Source organism: Salvelinus alpinus, chromosome 6 (assembly GCF_045679555.1).
Source record: "Salvelinus alpinus chromosome 6, SLU_Salpinus.1, whole genome shotgun sequence".
Classification (NCBI taxonomy): domain Eukaryota; kingdom Metazoa; phylum Chordata; class Actinopteri; order Salmoniformes; family Salmonidae; genus Salvelinus; species Salvelinus alpinus.
In genome coordinates this window covers 8,281,059-8,302,952 of record NC_092091.1, presented here as the reverse complement: position 1 = coordinate 8,302,952, position 21,894 = coordinate 8,281,059, and the positions used below count along the sequence as shown (strand labels likewise).

General features: G+C 39.7%; 1 protein-coding gene across 1 annotated transcript in view; it reads right to left on the bottom strand.

Moving 5' to 3' along the window:
• Window positions 1-17,550: 17,550 nt before the first annotated feature.
• The window catches only part of LOC139578062 (plakophilin-3-like), a 66,085-nt gene continuing 61,741 nt past the window's right edge, over window positions 17,551-21,894 (bottom strand). The window contains exon 17 of the mRNA XM_071405242.1: window positions 17,551-19,093. Within this exon, the coding sequence (XP_071261343.1) occupies window positions 19,052-19,093 (42 nt within the window). The 3' untranslated portion in view covers window positions 17,551-19,051. The remainder of the gene's footprint in view (window positions 19,094-21,894) is intronic.

The following is a 21,894-nucleotide window of genomic DNA, read 5'->3' as shown; positions in this document are numbered from 1 at the left end:
AGAATGATAGTTTAGCCTACAGTGATCTGCACAGGTTGTTGATGACAAATATGAAACGAAAGTGTTTGGTTACTCAGCGATCAGAGGTTTAACTACTTGCCTCAGGGCATGTTTCACTATGAGAGGTTTAACTAGTTTCCCCAGGGCAGGTTTCACCGCAGCCTACTCATTACCAATAGTTAATATGTTGACAAACTGGTCATTAAAGAGAGAGAGAGAGATCTCTTAGAGCTCTGGGTGTGTTTTGTACTGTATTTATCCTGCTGTGTTTCCCATTCAAATCAAACTTTATTTGTACAAGTGCTGAATACAACAGCTGTAGACCTTACACTGAAATCCTTACTTACAAGCCCTTAACCAACAATGCAATTTTAAGACAAAAATAAGTGTTAAGTAAAAAAATGTAAGTAACAAATAATTAAAGAGCAGCAGTAAAATAACAATAGCGAGACTATATACAGGGGGGGTACCGGCACAGAGTCAATGTGCGGGGGCACCGGTTAGTCGAGGTAATTGAGGTAATATGTACATATAGGTAGAGTTAAAGTGACTATGCATAGATAATAAACAGAGAGGATAGATTAATGCTGATACTAAATGGATCTGTTGTTGCCCTTTATGGCAGGATATGCAGGACCAGTTAATATGAGCACTTTTATCAGGCTAGAAAACAATAAAATGTTATAGACCAACTCTTATGTTTTTATCGGTTAAACTTCTAGAATTGTTCAAAACAGGCAGTAGAAAGACAAATCTTTCAGTGGAAAGACAAGGAACTTTACGGACCAAAATGTTCTGGTTTTCCCAGCCGTATGCCAATGACTGAACGGTTGACCACAGGAAATGCCCCCCCCCATTTAAAAACAATAAAAAAACACTTTCTGTAATGGAACTCTTGAAAATTGTAATAGTAGAATGCACAGGGTGCAATTTCTAAATTGGGTAGTGCATCATCAGTTTTCCTCATCTTGTCATTGCAGACCGTAGACTCTTAGAGAGCTATAACTTATCAGAAATGTCCAGATCAATTAGCCAATTAGCCATCAATTAGGGTGTCAGCTAACGTTTTTTAGCTAGGTTTTCTTAGCCCATGTCAGCTAACGTTTTTTAGCTAGGTTTTCTTAGCCCATGTCAGCTAACGTTTTTTAGCTAGGTTTTCTTAGCCCATGTCAGCTAACGTTTTTTAGCTAGGTTTTCTTAGCCCATGTCAGCTAACGTTTTTTAGCTAGGTTTTCTTAGCCCATGTCAGCTAACGTTTTTTAGCTAGGTTTTCTTAGCCCATGTCAGCTAACGTTTTTTAGCTAGGTTTTCTTAGCCCATGTCAGCTAACGTTTTTTAGCTAGGTTTTCTTAGCCCATAGATTTTGTTGTAATGTTTGAGTCAATGGTTTTTATGATCTAAGCAATTCAATACATAATCTAGAACAGGGATGGGCAACTTTGATCGGGGTGGGGGCCACAAAAAGTCTGATCTCATCAGCGGCCACGTACCCACATCCACACCCACACATAGTCAGAGCCGGCCCTAGCCTTTTTGGGGGCCCTAAGCAACATTTTGTTTCTCCCACTAGGCGAGCAAAACATTTTAGAGGTCTCGTCTTAAGAGCGGAGAGAAAAATGTTACGTTTTTGACTTAATATCCTGCAAATCTACACATTTTGCAATGGGGCGGAGAGAAAATGTTGCAGTTTTAAAGGAAGTGTGTTGCAAATCTACACATTTTGCAATGGGGCGGAGAGAAGATTTTGCAATTTTACAACAAAATTTACTGCAATTCTACACATTTTTCCATAGAATGGAGAGAAATATTTGAAGTTTTTAATATGATATCTGAGTGAAAGTGACTAAGAAAATCTAAGGATATACACTGAGAGTCGGGAAGCAAGTTCAGGAAGTGAATATATTTAATAAATACACGAACACAACAAGAAACACCAACACCGACATGACCGGTCGCCTCCACTGAGGCGCAGAAACCTGACGAACCGGTTGAGGAGTGAGAGCCTGACGAGCCGGCTGAGACCTCCCTGGTGCTTCCCTTTGTTGAGTCGTCATTCTCTAAGGATGTACGCTGAGAGTCGGGAAGCAAGTTCAGGGAGTGAATACATTTAATAAATAAACTAACACAACAAGAAACACCAAAGGCACACCGACGTGACACAGATGCAGAAACAATGACGCCTGGGGAAGAACCCAAAGGGAGTGACATATAAAAGGCAGGTAATCAAGGAGGTGACGGAGTCCAGGTGAGTGTCATTATGCGCAGATGCACGTAACGATGGTGACAGGTGTGCGCTGTAACGAGCAGCCTGGTGACCTAGAGGCTGGAGAGGGAATACACGTGACAGAAAATCAATGGGGGCGACACGTTCGGTAATTCGACCGTGATTACTACAAGTTTAGATAGCTGGCCGCTTGACTAATTTATCAATCTAAAAAATGTTAGCTGACGTGCTAATTGCGTGACTGCCAGTGACTGATATAACAAGAGAAAAACTGCTGATGCAAACAAATTGTGAAATTGCACCTTGTGTATTCTACTATTCTAACCTACAAAAGGGGGGCCGCCAATTGCCCATCCCTGATCTAGAACAAATCAATAACATTTTATTTGTCACATGCGCTGAATACAACAGGTGTAGGTAGACCTTACCGTGAAATGCTTACAAGCCTTTAGCCTCTCTAGGGGGTGTGGGACGCTACCGTCCCACCTGGCCAACATCCAGTGAAATTGCAGAGCGCCATATTCAAAAACAGAAATACTCATTATAAAAATTCATAAAACATACAAGTGTTATTACATCGGTTTAAAGATTAACTTATTGTTAATCCAACCACGGTGTCAGACTTCAAAAAGGCTTTACGGCAAAAGCCAGTTATCTGGTGTCAGACTTCAAAAAGGCTTTACGGCAAAAGCATACCATGCGATTATCTGAGAACAGCGCCCAGCAGACAAATCATTACAAACAGTTACCAGCCAAGTAGAGGAGTTACACAAGTCAGAAATAGTGATAAAATGAATCACTTACCTTTGCTGAACTTCATATGGTTGCACTCATAAGACATGTTTTGTTCGATAAAGTCCCTCTTTATATCCAAAAACCTCTGTTTTGTTCGCACGTTTTGTTCAGTAATCCACAGGCTCAAAGGCAGTCACAACAGACAGACGAAAAATCCGAAAAGTATCAGTAAAGTTCGTAGAAACATGTCAAACGATGTTTATAATCAATCCTCAGGTTGTTTTTAGTCATAATAACCAATAACATTTCAACCTGACAAAAGCTTCATCAATATAAAAGGAAAACAAGAAAGGGGTATTCTCGGTATCGTGCATGAAAAACCTCTGGGACACTGCAGGGTCCACTCATTCAGACTGGTCTTACTATCTCATTTTTCAGAATACAAGCCTGAAACAATTTCTAAAGACTGTTGACATCTAGTGGAAGCCATAGGAAGTGCAATTTGAGTCCTAAGTCAATGGATACTGTAATGGCATTCAATAGAAAATTACTAAAATAAGACAATCCCACTTCCTGGATGGATTTTTCTCAGGTTTTTGCCTGCCATATCAGTTCTGTTATACTCACAGACATTCTTTTAACATTTCTGGAAACTTTAGACTGTCTTCTATCCAAATCCACCATTATATGCATATCCTAGCTTCTGGGCCTGAGTAGCATGTAGTTTACTTTGGGCACGCTTTTCATCTGGAGGTGAAAATAGTGCCCCCTACCCTAATGAAGTTTCACCAACAATGCAGAGTTTTTAAAAAGTAAGTAAGAAAAATGTGCTAAATAAACTAAAGGAAAAATAGTAACACAATAAAATAACAATAACAAGACTATATACAGGGGGTACCGGTACCAAGTCAATGTTCGGGGGTACAGGTTAGTTGAGGTAATTGAGGTAATATGTACATGTAGGTAGGGGTAAAGTGACTATGCATAAATAATAAACAGAGGTTACCAGCAGTGTATATGAAGAGCGTGAAGGAATGTGAATGTGTGTACAGTTGGAAGTTGGAAGTTTACATACACTTAGTTTAGAGTCATTAAAACCAGTCTTTCAACCACTCCACAAATTTCTTGTTAACAAACTATGGTTTTGGCAAGTCGGTTAGGACATCTACTTTGTGCATGACACAAGTCATTTTCCCAACAATTGTTTACAGACAGATTATTTCACTTATAATTCACTGTATCACAATTCCAGTGGGTCAGAAGTTTACAAACACTAAGTTGACTGTGCCTTTAAACAGCTTAGAAAATTCCAGAAAAGGATGTCATGGCTTTAGAAGCTTCTGATAGGCTAATTGATATAATTTGAGTCAATTGGAGATGAACCTGTATTTCAAGGCCTACCTTCAAACTCGGTGCCTCTTTGCTTGATATCATGGGAATATCAAAAGAAATCAAACAAGACTTCAGAAAAGAAATTGTAGACCTCCACAAGTCTGGTTCATCCTTGGGAGCAATTTCCAAATGCCTGAAGGTACCACGTTCATCTGTACAAACAATAGTACGCAAGTATAAACACCATGGGACCACGCAGCCGTCATACCGCTCAGGAAGGAGACGCGTTCTGTCTCCTAGAGATGAACGTACTTTGGTGCGAAAAGTGCAAATCAATCCCAGAACAACGGCAAAGGATCTTGTGAAGATACTGGAGGAAACAGGTACAAAAGTATCTATATCCACAGTAAAACGAGTCCAATATCGACATAACCTGAAAGGCCGCCCAGCAAGGAAGAAGCCACTGCTCCAAAACCGCCATAAAAAAAGCCAGACTACGGTTTGCAACTGCACATGGGGACAAAGATCGTACTTTTTGGAGAAATGTCCTCTGCTATGATGAAACAAAAATAGAACTGTTTGGCCATATTTACCATTGTTATGTTTGGAGGAGAAAGGAGGAGGCTTGCAAGCCAAAGAACATCATCCCAACCGTGAAGCACGGGGGTGGCAGCATCATGTTGTGGGGGTGCTTTGCTGCAGGAGGGACTGGTGCACTTCACAAAATAGATGGCATCATGAGGGTGGACAATTATGTGGATATATTGAAGCAACATCTCAAGACATCAGTCAGGAAGTTAAAGCTTGGTCGCATATGGGTCTTCCAAATGGACAATGACCTCAAGCATTCTTCCAAAGTTGTGGCAAAATGGCTTAAGGACAACAAAGTCAAGGTATTGGAGTGGCCATCACAAAGCCCTGACCTCAATCCTGTAGAAAATTTGGTGGCAGAACTGAAAAACATATGCGAGCAAGGAGGCCTACAAACCTGACTCAGTTACACCAGCTCTGTCAGGAGGAATGGGCCAATATGCACCCAACTTATTGTGGGAAGCTTGTGGAAGGCTACCCAAAACATTTAACCCAAGTTAAACAATTTAAAGGCAATGCTACCAAATACTAATTGAGTGTATGTAAACTTCTGACCCACTGGGAATGTGATGAAAGAAATAAAAGCTGAAATAAATAATTCTCTTTATGATTATTCTGACATTTCACATTCTTAAAATAAAGTGGTGATCCTAACTGACCTAAGACAGGGAATTTGTACTTGGATTAAATGTCAGGAATGGTGAAAAACTGAGTTTAAATGTATTTGGCTAAAGTGTATGTAAACGTCTGACTTCAACTGTATGTGTGTGTCATCAATATGCCTGGGTGTGTGTGTGTGTGTGTGTGTGTGTGTTGGAGTGTCAGTGTGTGAGTGTGTGGTTAGAGTCCAGTGAGTTTACAAGAGAGGCAGTGCAAAACAATCACAATAAAATAAAAGGGGATCAATGCAAACAAGTGTAGCTGCTTCTGTCCAGGTCTAAAAGCAGACTGGTGCACATTATTAACAATAGAATGAGAAGTTAGAAAAGTTCTTCGCTGAGGAGTTGGCCAGAGATTCTAAAACTTTGGAAAGGCAAGATAACTTGGACGTTCAATCAATCAAATCAAATGTTTTTGATAGAGACCTTTTTTATACAGAAACCCCCAGAGAGCAAGCAATGCAGATGTAGAGACACACGGTGGCTAGGGTAAAATTCCCTAGAAAAGCAGGAACCTAGGAAGAAACCTAGAGAGGAAGCAGGCTCTGAGGGTGGTGGCCAGTCCTCTTCTGGCTGTGCCGGGTGGAGATAAGAGTACAGATAAGAGTGTTCTTCAAGAGACAGTACATTGGACGGTAGTTATCTAAGTAAAAAGGATCTCTGTCGGGGGAGGACATGTGCCACTTTCCCGGACTTAGAGATAACACCAGAAACAAATGTCAAGGGAAAAAATCTAGGTTAATGATTCTGCAATAAGTGGGGCAGAGAGCTGCAGTAAGAAGAGATCAGGAGGATCAGGCCCTGTGTTTTTTTTTTTAACATAGATTTTTAGCAAGGCACTTAGTACATCATATAGATATAAAATGGTTGAAATTAAAATAGAGAATGTGTATCTGGTAGTGCGTCGTTCCCTACAGTCTGTTTGGAGGTGAATAAAGCACTCCCTCTACTGGTATAACCAGAGATAGATATCTTCATTTCTCAAATGTCTGAAGGACTGCCAGTCAGACTAGTATCAGTCAATCTTAGCCCAATCTAAATTTATTTTCTGTAATTTTCCAGTGTTTCATCTATCCTTTACTCTTAGTTTTTTATATGGAGCATGATTATCTGCAACAGTGTTAAATAGAGAAGTGGAACAAGTTAGAGCCTGATCCGAGTCAGCGATAGAGGACACACCCTCCAAGTCACACAACCCGCAGATCAGACATGAAAATGTTGCTCATTCAAATTTCTAAAATGTTTCTTTGTAATAATGTGTGGGCGGGGTTTAGGTAGTTCAGCATTTCTTACGCAGGAAATGAGAAAAGGTTCACTGAGCACAATAGCAAAGATTCCCGTGGCAGTATATTTAGATTTTTAAGCGTGTTGGAAGTTGGGGCGTGTTGGTTTAGTTATAGTTAGGCTGAAAGATATCTGTAATGAGCTAAATCTATCTGATACTGGCATCAACCAATCCAGATTAAAATCACCCAATATTAATAATTCAGATTTAGCATAGTAACTCAGATTTAATAATTCAGGTTTAGCATAGTAACTCAGATTTATTAATTCAGATTTAGTATAGTAACTCAGATTTAATAATTCAGGTTTAGCATAGTAACTCAGATTTATTAATTCAGATTTAGAGCACAAGGTAGAGCCAAGGGAGGGCGATACATTTCCACTAGTGTCAAATCTAAAACCATTATAACCAGCCAGATACACATCAGAATTCGACATAGACTTCTTTAACCAAAATTCCATAATAATCAATGCCCGCATTGGTTTGAGAAGACAGAGTTACAATAAAATAAATGTTTCTAAATCACACTTCTAGCATTTACATCAATCAGTCTCTAAAATAACCATGCTATGTTCAGCAGGTAACCCTCTGTTTCAAGATACCATAGGGCTGGCTTGAATTGGTATAGATACAAGATTTCCCAGGACTGTACCTTAAGCCCTATGCCTCAAACGAGGACGTGACTTAAAACAAGAGTCAATGAGGGCCAGGACTGAAATCCCGGTACTAATTACTTAGTTACTATGTAGACTATGTAGTAGTTACTATGTAGACTATGTAGTAGTTACTATGTAGACTACGTAGTAGTTACTATGTAGACTACATAGTTGTTACTATGTAGACTATGTAGTAGTTATTATGTAGACTATGTAGTAGTTACTATGTAGACTATGTAGTAGTTATTATGTAGACTATGTAGTAGTTACTATGTAGACTATGTAGTAGTTATTATGTAGACTATGTAGTAGTTACTATGTAATAGTTACTATGTAGACTATGTAGTAGTTACTATGTAGACTATGTAGTAGTTGCTATGTAGACTATGTAGTAGTTGCTATGTAGTAGTTACTATGTAGACTATGTAGCAGTTACTATGTAGACTATGTAGTAGTTACTATGTAGTAGTTACTATGTAGTAGTTAATATGTAGACTATGTAGTAGTTGCTATGTAGACTATGTAGTAGTTGCTATGTAGACTATGTAGTAGTTACTATGTAGACTATGTAGTAGTTACTATGTAGTAGTTACTATGTAGACTATGTAGTAGTTACTATGTAGACTATGTAGTAGTTACTATGTAGTAGTTACTATGTAGACTATGTAGTAGTTACTATGTAGACTATGTAGTAGTTGCTATGTAGACTATGTAGTAGTTACTATGTAGTAGTTACTATGTAGACTATGTAGTAGTTACTATGTAGACTATGTAGTAGTTACTATGTAGACTATGTAGTAGTTACTATGTAGACTATGTAGTAGTTACTATGTAGTAGTTGCTATGTAGACTATGTAGTAGTTACTATGTAGACTATGTAGTAGTTACTATGTAGTAGTTACTATGTAGACTATGTAGTAGTTACTATGTAGTAGTTACTATGTAGACTATGTAGACTATGTAGTAGTTACTATGTAGTAGTTACTATGTAGACTACGTAGTAGTTACTATGTAGACTATGTAGTAGTTGCTATGTAGACTATGTAGTAGTTACTATGTAGTAGTTACTATGTAGTAGTTACTATGTAGACTATGTAGTAGTTACTATGCAGTAGTTACTATGTAGTAGTTACTATGTAGACTATGTAGTAGTTACTATGTAGTAGTTGCTATATAGACTATGTAGTAGTTGCTATGTAGACTATGTAGTAGTTACTATGTAGACTATGTAGTAGTTGCTATATAGACTATGTAGTAGTGACTCTGTAGTAGTTAGTATATAGTAGTTAGTATGTAGTAGTTAGTATATAGTAGTTAATAAATAGTAGTTAATATGTAGTAGTAGTTAGTATATAGTAGTTAGTATATAGTAGTTACTATGTAGTAGTCACTATGTAGACTATGTTGTAGTGACTCTGTTGTAGTTCGTATATAGTAGTTAGTATGTAGTAGTTAATAAATAGTAGTTAAAATGTAGTAGTTAGTATATAGTAGTTACTATGTAGACAATGTAGTAGTGACTATGTAGTATATAGTAGTTAGTATGTAGTAGTTAGTATATAGTAGTTAGTATGTAGTAGTACTGTAGTATGAAGTAGTTAACATATAATAGTTAGTATATAGTAGTACTGTAATATGTAGTAGTTAGTATATAGTAGAACTGTAGTATGTAGTAGTTAGTATATAGTATAACTGTAGTATGTAGTAGTACTGTAGTATATAGTAGAACTGTAGTATGTAGTAGTTAGTATGTAGTAGAACTGTAGTATGTAATAGTTAGTATGTGGTAGAACTGTAGTATGTAGTAGTTAGTATATAGTAGAACTGTAGTATGTAGTAGTTAGTATATAGTAGAACTGTAGTATGTAGTAGTTAGTATATAGTAGAACTGTAGTATGTAGTAGTTAGTTTGTAGCAGAACTGTAGTTTGTAGCAGAACTGTAGTATGTAGTAGTACTGTAGTATATAGTAGAAATGTAGTATGTAGTAGTACTGTACTATATAGTAGAACTGTAGTATGTAATAGTGCTGTAATATATAGTAGAACTGTGGTATGTAGTAGTTTGTATGTAGTAGAACTGTAGTATGTAGTAGTTAGTATATAGTAGAAATGTGGTATGTAGTAGTTAGTATGTAGTAGAACTGTAGTATGTAGTAGTTAGTATGCAGTAGAATTGTAGTATGTAGTAGTTAGTATATAGTAGAACTGTAGTATGTAATAGTACTGTAGTATATAGTATAACTGTAGTATGTAGTCGTTAGCATGTAGTAGTTAGTATATAGTAGTTTGTATGTAGTAGTTAGTATATAGTAGTTACTACATAGTAGTTAGTATGTAGTAGTACTGTAGTATGTAGTAGTTAACATGTAATAGTTACTATGTAGTAGTACTGTAATATGTAGTAGAACTGTAGTATGTAGTAGTTAGTATGTGGTAGAACTGTAGTATGTAGTAGTTAGTATGTAGTAGCACTGTAGTATGTAGTAGTTAGTATGTCGTAGAACTGTAATATGTAGTAGTACTGTAGTATACATTTGAACTGTAATATGTAGTAGTTAGTTTATAGTAGAACTGTAGTATGTAGTAGTTAGTAGATAGCAGTACTGTAGTATGTAGTAATTAGTATATAATAGGTAGTATGTAGTAGTACTGTAGTATGTAGTAGTTAGTATTTAGTAGTTAGTATGTAGTATGTAGTTAGTATATACTACCCCATGACTAGCCCTAACTGAGCCCTCACCCTTACCACCCAGACCCTCTTCCAGGACGATAAGGACCCCATGCTCACCCTAAACCCAGACTACCTGGACTGTCGCCCTGACCCAGACCCTGCAGGAGACATGGGGCTGCCTGGCATTGTGTCCTTGGACCTAAAGCATATTGGATTGGGATAGATAGTGTAATGTAGTGGACAACAAAATTACAAAGTAAATAGTTCGTATTCATGCACAGTATCCACGTGAATGATATTGGTAAGTGCTTGTCTAGCTAGAATAATCAGCTGTGACAGCGCGGTTGGTAAGATTGAGCGTTCATTTAGACTTTAACCTTCTCCCTTCCTCTCGCCTGCGGTCCAGAGCTGCCTCTCCCTGTCAACAAGGCCTTGACGTCCAGGGCTGCCTCTCCCTGTCAACAAGGCCTTGACGTCCAGAGCTGCTGTGATCCAGGGCTGCCTCTCCCTGTCTACAAGGCCTTGACGTCCAGAGCTGCTGTGGTCCAGGGCTGCCTCTCCCTGTCAACAAGGCCTTGACGTCCAGACCTGCTGCGGTCCAGGGCTGCCTCTCCCTGTCTACAAGGCCTTGACGTCCAGAGCTGCTGTGGTCCAGGGCTGCCTCTCCCTGTCAACAAGGCCTTGACGTCCAGAGCTGCTGTGGTCCAGGGCTGCCTCTCCCTGTCTACAAGGCCTTGACGTCCAGACCTGCTGCGGTCCAGGGCTGCCTCTCCCTGTCTACAAGGCCTTGACGTCCAGAGCTGCTGTGGTCCAGGGCTGCCTCTCCCTGTCAACAAGGCCTTGACGTCCAGGGCTGCCTCTCCCTGTCAACAAGGCCTTGACGTCCAGGGCTGCCTCTCCCTGTCAACAAGGCCTTGACGTCCAGGGCTGCTGTGATCCAGGGCTGCCTCTCCCTGTCTACAAGGCCTTGACGTCCAGAGCTGCTGTGGTCCAGGGCTGCCTCTCCCTGTCTACAAGGCCTTGACGTCCAGAGCTGCTGTGGCCCAGGGCTGCCTCTCCCTGTCTACAAGGCCTTGACGTCCAGAGCTGCTGTGGTCCAGTGCTGCCTCTCCCTGTCAACAAGGCCTTGACGTCCAGACCTGCCTCTCCCTGTCTACAAGGCCCTGACGTCCAGAGCTCCCCATGACTGAGCCAAACACCGTCAGATATAGATGTCTCGGACCTGGGATTACGCAACTATGGGGCTCGCGATGACTTCTACTGCCTGGCCACAGAGGACGACATCTGAAGAAGAAGAGGAAGAAGAAGCCCTACTCTTCACCGGAGTTATGCGGTAGAATGTGTGAGCACCAAAGTGCCTGTCAGCTGCTGACTCCAGCAGTCCGGTGGACCTCTTTTGTTTTGGAATAGAACAAATCAGTTAAACCAAACGCGGTGTTGACAAACACCGGAAAGTCCAGAGACACGTTCTGGATCCATTCCTTAGATACTTTAGTCCCCAGAGGTCTTAAAACTTCTTCGGGATCGGTGTCCTGTCCACAGGATGGTTGAGCTAACGTAGGCTAATGCAATTAGCATGAGGTTGTAAGTAACAAGAACATTTCCCAGGACATAGACATATCTGATATTGGCAGGAAGCTTAAATTCTTGTTAATCTAACCGAACTGTCGAATTTACAGTAGCTATTACAGTGAAAGAATACTATGCTATTGTTTGAGGAGAGTGCACAATTATGAACATGAAAAGTTATTAATAAACCAATCAGGCACATTTGGGCAGTCTTGATACAACATTTTGAACAGAAATGCAATGGTTCATTGGATCAGTCTTTCTTCTCGTGGCCAAAATCTAAATCGCAACTGGGCTGGAGTAATACATTATGGCCTTTCTCTTGGATTTCAAAGAGGATGGTACAAAAAAAAGCAAAAAAAAACGTTTTTCTTTGTATTATCTTTTACCAGATCTATTGTGTTATATTCTCCTACATTCCTTTCACATTTCCACAAACTTCAAAACTTTCAAATGGTATCAAGAATATGCATATCCTTGTTTCAGTTCCTGAGCTACAGGCAGTTAGATTTGGGTATGTCATTTTAGGCGAAAATTGGAAAAAGAAGGGGCGGATCCTTAAGAGGTTTTAATCTAGAGAAGAGATGCTTTTGTGAAGGGCCTCATCCCTTTGTTGGTTCAGTGACCACACCCCTATTTGCACTTCTTGTTTACACATGGAGGGAGATTACTAAATAAGAATTTGTTCTTAACTGAAGTGCCTAGTTTAAATAAAGTTTTCACAAGCTCACTAACTCTTTGTCCAAACCAGTTGTTAGACCTCTTTGCCTAAGCTTTTAATGTTTTTTGTTGTTATCCCTAGTTTTGCTTAGACCTGTTGTATATTTTTCAAAACCTAACATATTTAACATGTATTACATACTGTTTTAGTAGTTGTATATCAATTCCACGTACTGCAGTTGAAAAAAGCTTTGTCCACTTGTCCAATTGTTGTTTATTGGATTCGGTCCTGTATTTCAACACCAGGTGGAGACATTGATCACACCACACCCTGAGCACCAACCTGTATAGGCTACCATTACTGTCTCTCATTAGCACCACCAGCTAAAGAGAGTTTGGTCCCTAATTGTCTTCCCAATGACCTGTATGAACTTGTCCATTCTCTTTGTGATTATTTTGATAAAAAAAGGCCAATGAAGGCCTGAAACGTCAATCTTTTAAATTTGTTTAATAAAACGACGTATGTTTAACGGTAAGCGAGCGTTGTGCCCTTTTTCTTGTCCAATTATCATTTAAATTAAATGTTTTGAAGGACCTTACGTATACAACTGCACATGCTATTATATGCCATTTCTAAGATCACTATACAGTAATGTATGTGTATAGTACTGTATGTGTATAGTACTGTATGTGTATAGTACTGAATGTGAAACAGATGTTTGAAGATTTTGAGAAATTCACAGTGTATTCTGTGATTTATGGTTTAAATTCGATGTGTAAATACTTTCAATGTGATTTCATATTTGTGTTAAAAAATATTTTAAAAATCGATTGAAATATTTAAGTCAAAAGCTAATCCATCCTGTAGGGGTATTTATTTACTGGTGTTTACATTACATACAACATATTCTCCAGCCCACTTTATATTTTGCTATCCATAATCCTCTGATCTTCTTTCTCCAGAAATTACGTTTCTCTCACCTGCAAAGGGCAGGTGAACTGCAGACCTGAATCGATGTCTCAATGTCCTCTCCTCTCCTAGTGTTCTATAATCTCAATGTCCTTTTCTCTCCCAGTGTTCTATAATCTCAATGTCCTCTTCTCTCCTAGTGTTCTATAATCTCAATGTCCTCTTCTCTCCTAGTGTTCTATAATCTCAATGTCCTCTCCTCCCCGAGTGTTCTATAATCTCAATGTCCTCTTCTCTCCTAGTGTTCTATAATCTCAATGTCCTTTTCTCTCCTAGTGTTCTATAATCTCAATGTCCTCTTCTCTCCTAGTGTTCTATAATCTCAATGTCCTTTTCTCTCCTAGTGTTCTATAATCTCAATGTCCTCTCCTCCCCGAGTGTTCTATAATCTCAATGTCCTCTTCTCTCCTAGTGTTCTATAATCTCAATGTCCTCTTCTCTCCCAGTGTTCTATAATCTCAATGTCCTCTTCTATCCTAGTGTTCTATAATCTCAATGTCCTCTTCTCTCCTAGTGTTTTATAATCTCAATGTCCTCTTCTCTCCTAGTGTTCTATAATCTCAATGTCCTTTTCTCTCCCAGTGTTCTATAATCTCAATGTCCTCTTCTCTCCTAGTGTTCTATAATCTCAATGTCCTCTTCTCTCCTAGTGTTCTATAATGATCCTTAAAAAGGAAGGAGGGAGGGCCAGATATACATTTCTGCATAGGAAGGTAGGTTGGGCCTGTATTGGTGGGTGGAGGAAGTGATAGGAGTGATAATGGGGTTGTGGTACTGTAGGTAGTGCCAGATATAAGGAGGTAGGGTACAAGGGAGAGGGTGTAAGGAGGTAGGGTGCAAGGGAGAGGCTGTAGGGAGGGAGGGTACAGGTGAAAAGGTGTGGTTGGGCCAGATATAAGGGTTAGTCCAGTAGGTTGGGCCAGATATAAGGGTTAGTCCAGTAGGTTGGGCCAGATATAAGGGTTAGTCCAGTAGGTTGGGCCAGAAATAAGGATTAGTCCAGTAGGTTGGTTCAGATATAAGGGTTAGGGGTTAGTCCAGTAGGTTGGGCCAGATATAAGGGTTAGTCCAGTAGGTTGGGCCAGATATAAGGGTTAGTCCAGTAGGTTGGTTCAGATATAAGGGTTAGGGGTTAGCCCAGTAGGTTGGGCCAGATATAAGGGCTAGTCCAGTAGGTTGATTCAGATATAAGGGTTAGTCCAGTAGGTTGGTTCAGATATAAGGGTTAGGGGCTAGTCCAGTAGGTTGGGCCAGATATAAGGGTTAGTCCAGTAGGTTGGGCCAGATATAAGGGTTAGTCCAGTAGGTTGGGCCAGATATAAGGGTTAGTCCAGTAGGTTGGGCCAGATATAAGGGTTAGTCCAGTAGGTTGGGCCAGATATAAGGGTTAGTCCAGTAGGTTGGGTCAGATATAAGGGTTAGTCCAGTAGGTTGGCTCAGATATAAGGGTTAGTCCAGTAGGTTGGGCCAGATATAAGGGTTAGTCTAGTAGGTTGGGCCAGTTATAAGGGTTAGTCCAGTAGGTTGGGCCAGATATAAGGGTTAGTCCAGTAGGTTGGGCCAGATATAAGGGTTGGCAGTAGGTTGGGCCCGATATAAGGGTTAGTCCAGTAGGTTGGGCCAGATATAAGGGTTAGTCCAGTAGGTTGGGCCAGATATAAGGGTTAGTCCAGTAGGTTGGGCCAGATATAAGGGTTAGTCCAGTAGGTTGGGCCAGATATAAGGGTTAGCCCAGTAGGTTGGGCCAGATATAAGGGTTAGTCCAGTAGGTTGGGCCAGATATAAGGGTTAGTCCAGTAGGTTGGGCCAGATATAAGGGTTAGTCCAGTAGGTTGGGCCAGATATAAGGGTTGGCAGTAGGTTGGGCCATATAAGGGTTAGTCTAGTAGGTTGGGCCAGTTATAAGGGTTAGTCCAGTGGGTTGGGCCAGATATAAGGGTTAGTCCAGTAGGTTGGGCCAGATATAAGGATTAGTCCAGTAGGTTGGTTCAGATATAAGGGTTAGGGGTTAGTCCAGTAGGTTGGGCCAGATATAAGGGTTAGTCCAGTAGGTTGGGCCAGTTATAAGGGTTAGTCCAGTAGGTTGGGCCAGATATAAGGGTTAGTCCAGTAGATAGGGACATATATAAGGGTTAGTCCAGTAGGTTGGGCCAGATATAAGGGTTAGTCCAGTAGGTTGGGCCAGATATAAGGGTTAGTCCAGTAGGTTGGGCCAGATATAAGGGTTAGTCCAGTAGGTTGGTTCAGATATAAGGGTTAGTCCAGTAGGTTGGGCCAGATATAAGGGTTAGTCCAGTGGGTTGGGCCAGTTATAAGGGTTAGTCCAGTAGGTTGGGCCAGATATAAGGATTAGTCCAGTAGGTTGGGCCAGATATAAGGGTTAGTCCAGTAGGTTGGGCCAGATATAAGGGTTAGTCCAGTAGGTTGGTTCAGATATAAGGGTTAGTCCAGTAGGTTGGGCCAGATATAAGGGTTAGTCCAGTAGGTTGGGCCAGATATAAGGGTTAGTCCAGTAGGTTGGGCCAAATATAAGGGTTAGTCCAGTAGGTTGGGCCAGATATAAGGGTTAGTCCAGTAGGTTGGGCCAGATATAAGGGTTAGTCCAGTAGGTTGGGCCAGATATAAGGGTTAGTCCAGTAGGTTGGGCCAGATATAAGGGTTAGTCCAGTAGGTTGGGCCAGATATAAGGGTAAGTCCAGTTGGTTGGGCCAGATATAAGGGTTAGTCCAGTAGGTTGGGCCAGATATAAGGGTTGGCAGTAGGTTGGGCCAGATATAAGGGTTAGTCCAGTAGGTTGGGCCAGATATAAGGGTTAGTCCAGTAGGTTGGGCCAGATATAAGGGTTAGTCCAGTAGGTTGGGCCAGATATAAGGGTTAGTCCAGTTGGTTGGCTCAGATATAAGGGTTAGTCCAGTAGGTTGGCTAAGATATAAGGGTTAGTCCAGTTGGTTGGTTCAGATATAAGGGTTAGGGGTTAGTCCAGTTGGTTGGGCCAGATATAAGGGTTAGTCCAGTAGGTTGGTTCAGATATAAGGGTTAGGGGTTAGTCCAGTTGGTTGGGCCAGATATAAGGGTTAGTCCAGTAGGTTGGTTCAGATATAAGGGTTAGTCCAGTTGGTTGGGCCAGATATAAGGGTTAGTCCAGTAGGTTGGTTCAGATATAAGGGTTAGGGGTTAGTCCAGTAGGTTGGGCCAGATATAAGGGTTAGTCCAGTAGGTTGGGCCAGATATAAGGGTTAGTCCAGTAGGTTGGGCCAGATTTAAGGGTTAGCCCAGTAGATCGAATGAAATATGAAACATGAAATATTGAAAGGTGAGGAAAGTGTACGATAGGAGTTGAACAGTAGTCTATATAGTAGTCTATACATTTACCAGTGGCGTCCGGTGACGTTTAAGATGGAGTACTACAATTTTTTTAATGAGCCTGGCCTTATTTCTATTACAGCACATTGGATGACTGTCATTCATATTCCATTCACCCAGTTCAATGTAACATCAACAGGTTTAGGCTACTACATGATACTCTAATGTTCCCTAGACCCATCATGAGATTGCTACAACCTAGACTACGAATGAAAGTTTACAACGTAGGTGCACAGGTCGAAAGAAATTTTAGTAATCAAGGTGGCAGACAGTGACACATTCAATATCGCCTTGCACACTCTTGCCTGCATCTAGCTGATCTAGGGTGTAATCATTAGTTCAACAGTTGCAAACAAGAGTTTCTATTGGACAAATCCAGGTATGTTTATCCTCGTTTCGTTCCATTTGCTTCCAGGCAAGAGTGTGCAAGGCGATATTGAATGTGTCACTGTCTGCCACCTTGATTACTAAAATTTCTTTCGACCTGTGCACCTACGTTGTAAACTTTCATTTACCTCTTACCCAATTGCTCTTATCCATCGGCCCCATAGAGCAGTTATATAGGAAGCAAGTTGCTTTGTAGATCAGTCAGTCTGTCAGAATTGATGCTCTCAAAACACGGGACACTTTCAGTCTTCTGCATGGAGCACAAATGCTGCTTCATCCTGGTACGAAAGAGCAGAGGTTTTTCCTGAACACATGACCTGACCAGGTAAAGGTCCAGAGTTTTTCATATCATATTTAATGCATGTCCAATGTATTGTTTGTCCAATAAAACATCCTGACCTCAAAACAACATCTATTTTCTATTCTCATACTCAATAACAAAACTCCTTCATTGACGTCAGCTTTATTAGTTACAAACGATGCAGATTTTATTCGACCTGCAGTTAACAGTTAAAAAGCACATTGTAAAAAATAGTTGATTATTTTTTCATATCGTAAATGGAAATAAGAAGGGTCTCATAGTCTAATGATGGACACAAAGCAGATCTTTGTCTTCTCTATGAAGTAAATAAATGTGTAAGCCACTGTGTAAAGCTTTAAAAGCAATCGCATGATTCCCTTTCTGAGTCATAATTGTAGGTCATTCATGCAGGTGTCAGTAGTTCAGTTTTTCCACACATCCATAAAAACATACATTCAGTTCTAATTTACAACTCATTATAACGCTCAGCGACACTCTGGTTTATAACTCATTATAACGCTCAGTGATACTCTGGTTTATAACTCATAACTCAGCGATACTCTGGTTTATAACTCATTATAACGCTCAGTGATACTCTGGTTTATAACTCATAACTCAGCGATACTCTGGTTTATAACTCATAACTCAGTGATACTCTGGTTTATAACTCATTATAACACTCAGTGATACTCTGGTTTATAACTCATAACTCAGTGATACTGTGGTTTATAACTCATAACAACTCAGTGATACTCTGGTTTATAACTCATTATAACTCAGTGATACTCTGGTTTATAACTCATTATGACTCACTGATACTGTGGTTCATAACTCAGTGATACTGTGGTTTATAACTCATTATAACTCAGTGATACTCTGGTTTATAACTCATTATAACTCAGTGATACTCTAGTTTCTGTCTGAGAAATAACTAACACCAAAACTAATACAAAACACAATGAACAACATCAATATTTCAACCCTTCAGCAAAAGTAAAAGCACCATTGATAGCAAACCATCCCTCTTACCATCCCTTTTACTAGCAGTTTTGTGTTGTTTTGTGACAATGGCCATACGTGTAGGCTATACAGCACAAACTGATCTGGGACCAGGGTTAACAAAATGGGGGCCTGAAGACTTTGGGATTGTGTCAAACCAACGCTTGCTAAGGCAGGAGAAACGAGTCATAGCATTATTGGTTACAGCAGAGTGACTGGTTGCATTGACAAAAAAGTCCCTGATTCCACCATATAGAACATACAGCATTCAAAGCTACAGCATTGAATACATATCATATTACATTCAACATATAGCATTGAATATATATATTACATTCAACATATAGCATTGAATACATATATTAAATTCAACATATAGCATTGAATACGTATGGTATTCAAGCGCACAAGGAAAAGGGTGTCCGTTATCATCATAGTCCACCATTAAGGTCGTCCCTAAACAGGTTCCATCTTTGTTGTCGCTTGCACTGTAGTATAGTTCATCCAACTCCATGTGTGCGTAAGTAGGAAGTAGCCCAAGGAGCAATGTTTTCAGTTGTACAGACCAGTCTTTGACCACTGAAGTGTTCGGATACGTTTCTAGCCGCTTGGCAGAAGGAGAGAGAGACATTGCATCTGTTTCTCTTTTTAGATTGTCATGTCTGCAAAGTCTGGTCGTGTGAACCCTTTCTGTAAAACACAAACATGAGAGACATTTTGTCAGGGCATATAATCAAAGTATGTATTAAACTGTTAGCTTTGTCCCAGATCTGTTAGTCCAGAATGACAATGACAACTGTGTATAACCCCTTGAATTAAGAAAAATGTCATTTTTGTCAACTCCGTAAAACATTAACTCCATCAAATTTTTATGTTTTCATTTTCCATATTTTACAAATTTTTGTAATTGAACAAAAAAAATTTGAGGCAAAAATTCGAGGTCTGTGTTGAGTATTTGTTGTTAATTCAAATCACTGACTAACCACCCTCAGAGGAAAAAAAAGACCTCAGAGGAAAACAAAGACCTCAGAGGAAAACAAAGACCTCAGAGGAAAACAAAGACCTAAAAACTCTCTTTTGGTATTTGTTTCAATAGTCCATTGTTGCAAAACGCAGCAAAATGTATTATACAGTATGTGGACGATTTCTGTATTTTGAAAACGTGATTGCTGACAAACAAAACATTTTGGGACTATGCCAACAAAGGACTAATGAAACAAATAGCAAATTATAGTTTTTGGGTGGACTTTTCCTTTAAGATCGATTACTTTGTCACATCAAACAATGGAAGTATATTCTGTGCTAGGCCTAAGGGATAATGTTTGCTTTATAAATGTTGTTTTATGTTCAAAATCTAGAAAAACATGCCAAAATGTTTTTAATAGTGCTATAAAACATTGTATTACATATTTGAATAATCTCATGTTAGAATTAAACAATCAAGGCCTTTAAACACTTGTTTGATGTCTGACAGAGTTGACATACACTACCGGTCAAACGTTTTAGAACACCAACTCATTCAAGGGTTTTTCTTTACTTTTACTATTTTCTACATTGTAGAATAATAGTGAAGACATCAAAACAATGAAATAACATATATGGAATGATGTAGTAACCAAAAAAGGGTTAAATAAATCAAAATATATTTTAGGTTTCAGATTCTTCAAATTGCCACCCTTTGCCTTGATGACAGCTTTGCACACTCTTGGCATTCTCTCAACCAGCTTCATAAGGTAGTCACCTGGAATGCATTTAAATTAACAGGTGTGCCTTGTTAAAAGTTAATTTGTGGAATATCTTTCCTTCTTAATGCGTTTGAGCCAATCAGTTGTGTTGTGACAAGGTAGGGGTATACAGAAGATAGCCCTATTTGGTAAAAGACACAAGTCCATATCATGGCAAGAACAGCTCAAATAAAGAAAGAGAAATTACAGTCCATCATTTCTTTAAGACATGAAGGTCAGTCAATAGGGAACATTTCAAGAACTTTGTGCAGTCGCAAAAACCATCAAGCGCTATGATGAAACTGGCTCTCGTGAGGACCGCCACAGGAAAGGAAGACCCAGAATTACCTCTGCTGCAGAGGATAAGTTCATTAGAGTTACCAGCCTCAGAAATTGCCGCCCAAATAAATGCTTCACAGAGTTCAAGTAACAGACACATCTCAACATCAACTGTTCGGAGGAGACTGTGTGCTTCTACACCTGCATTGCTTGCTGTTTGGGGTTTTAGGCTGGGTTTCTGTACAGCACTTTGAGATATCAGCTGATGTAAGAAGGGCTATATAAATACATTTGATTTGATTGGTGTGAATCAGGCCTTCATAGTCGAATTGCTGCAAAGAAACCACTACTAAAGGACAACAATAAGAAGAGACTTGCTTGGGCCAAGAAACACGAGCAATGGACAGTAGACCGGTGGAAATCTGTCCTTTGGTCTGGAGTCCAAATTGGAGATTTTTGGTTCCAAACGCCGTGTCTTTGTGAGACTCAGTGTGGGTGAACGGATGATCTCCGCATGTGTATTTCCCACCGTAAAGCATTGAGGAGGAGGTGTTATGGTGTGGGGATGCTTTGCTGGTGACACTGTCAGTGATATATTGAGAATTCAAGGCACACTCAACCAGCATAGCTACCACAGCATTCTGTAGTGATATCCCATCCCATCTGGTTTGTGCTTAGTGGGACTATCAATTGTTTTTCAGTAGGACAATGACCCAACACACCTCCAAGCTGTGTAAGGGCTATTTTACCAAGAAGGAGAGTGAAGGGCTGCATCAGATGACCTGGCCTCCACAATCCCCCGACCTCAACCAAATTGAGATGGTTTCGGATGAGTCGGACCGCACAGTGAAGGAAAAGCAGCCAACAAGTGCTCAGCATATGTGGGAACTCCTTCAAGACTGTTGGAAATATAAAATATATTTAGATTTTTTAAAACACTTTTTTGGTTACTACTTGATTCCATATGTGTTATTTCATAAGTTTTGATGTCTTCACTATTATTATACAATGTAGAAAACAGTTAAAAATTTAAAAAATTAAAATTATTACAACTTTTGATCAGTAGTTGCACTGAAGATTATTTTTTTTTTGTACCTTTACATATTTTAGCAGACGCTGTTATCCGGTGCAGCTTACAACAGCAATTAGGGTTAAGTGCCTTGCTCAAGGGCACATTGACAGATTTTTCACCTAGTCGCCTTAGGGATTCAAACCAGCAACCTTAAAGTTACTGGCTCAACGCAATTAACTACTGGTCTATCAAAAATCAATATTTCAAATTTTGTTCATATAGTATTAAGACAAATAAATGGGAGAAAAACATACTGATCTGGGACCAGGCTAATATAGTAACATACTGATCTGGGACCAGGCTAATGTACTAACATACTGATCTGGGACCAGGCTAATATACTAACATACTGATCTGGGACCAGGCTAATATACTCACATACTGATCTGGTACCAGGCTAATATACTAACATACTG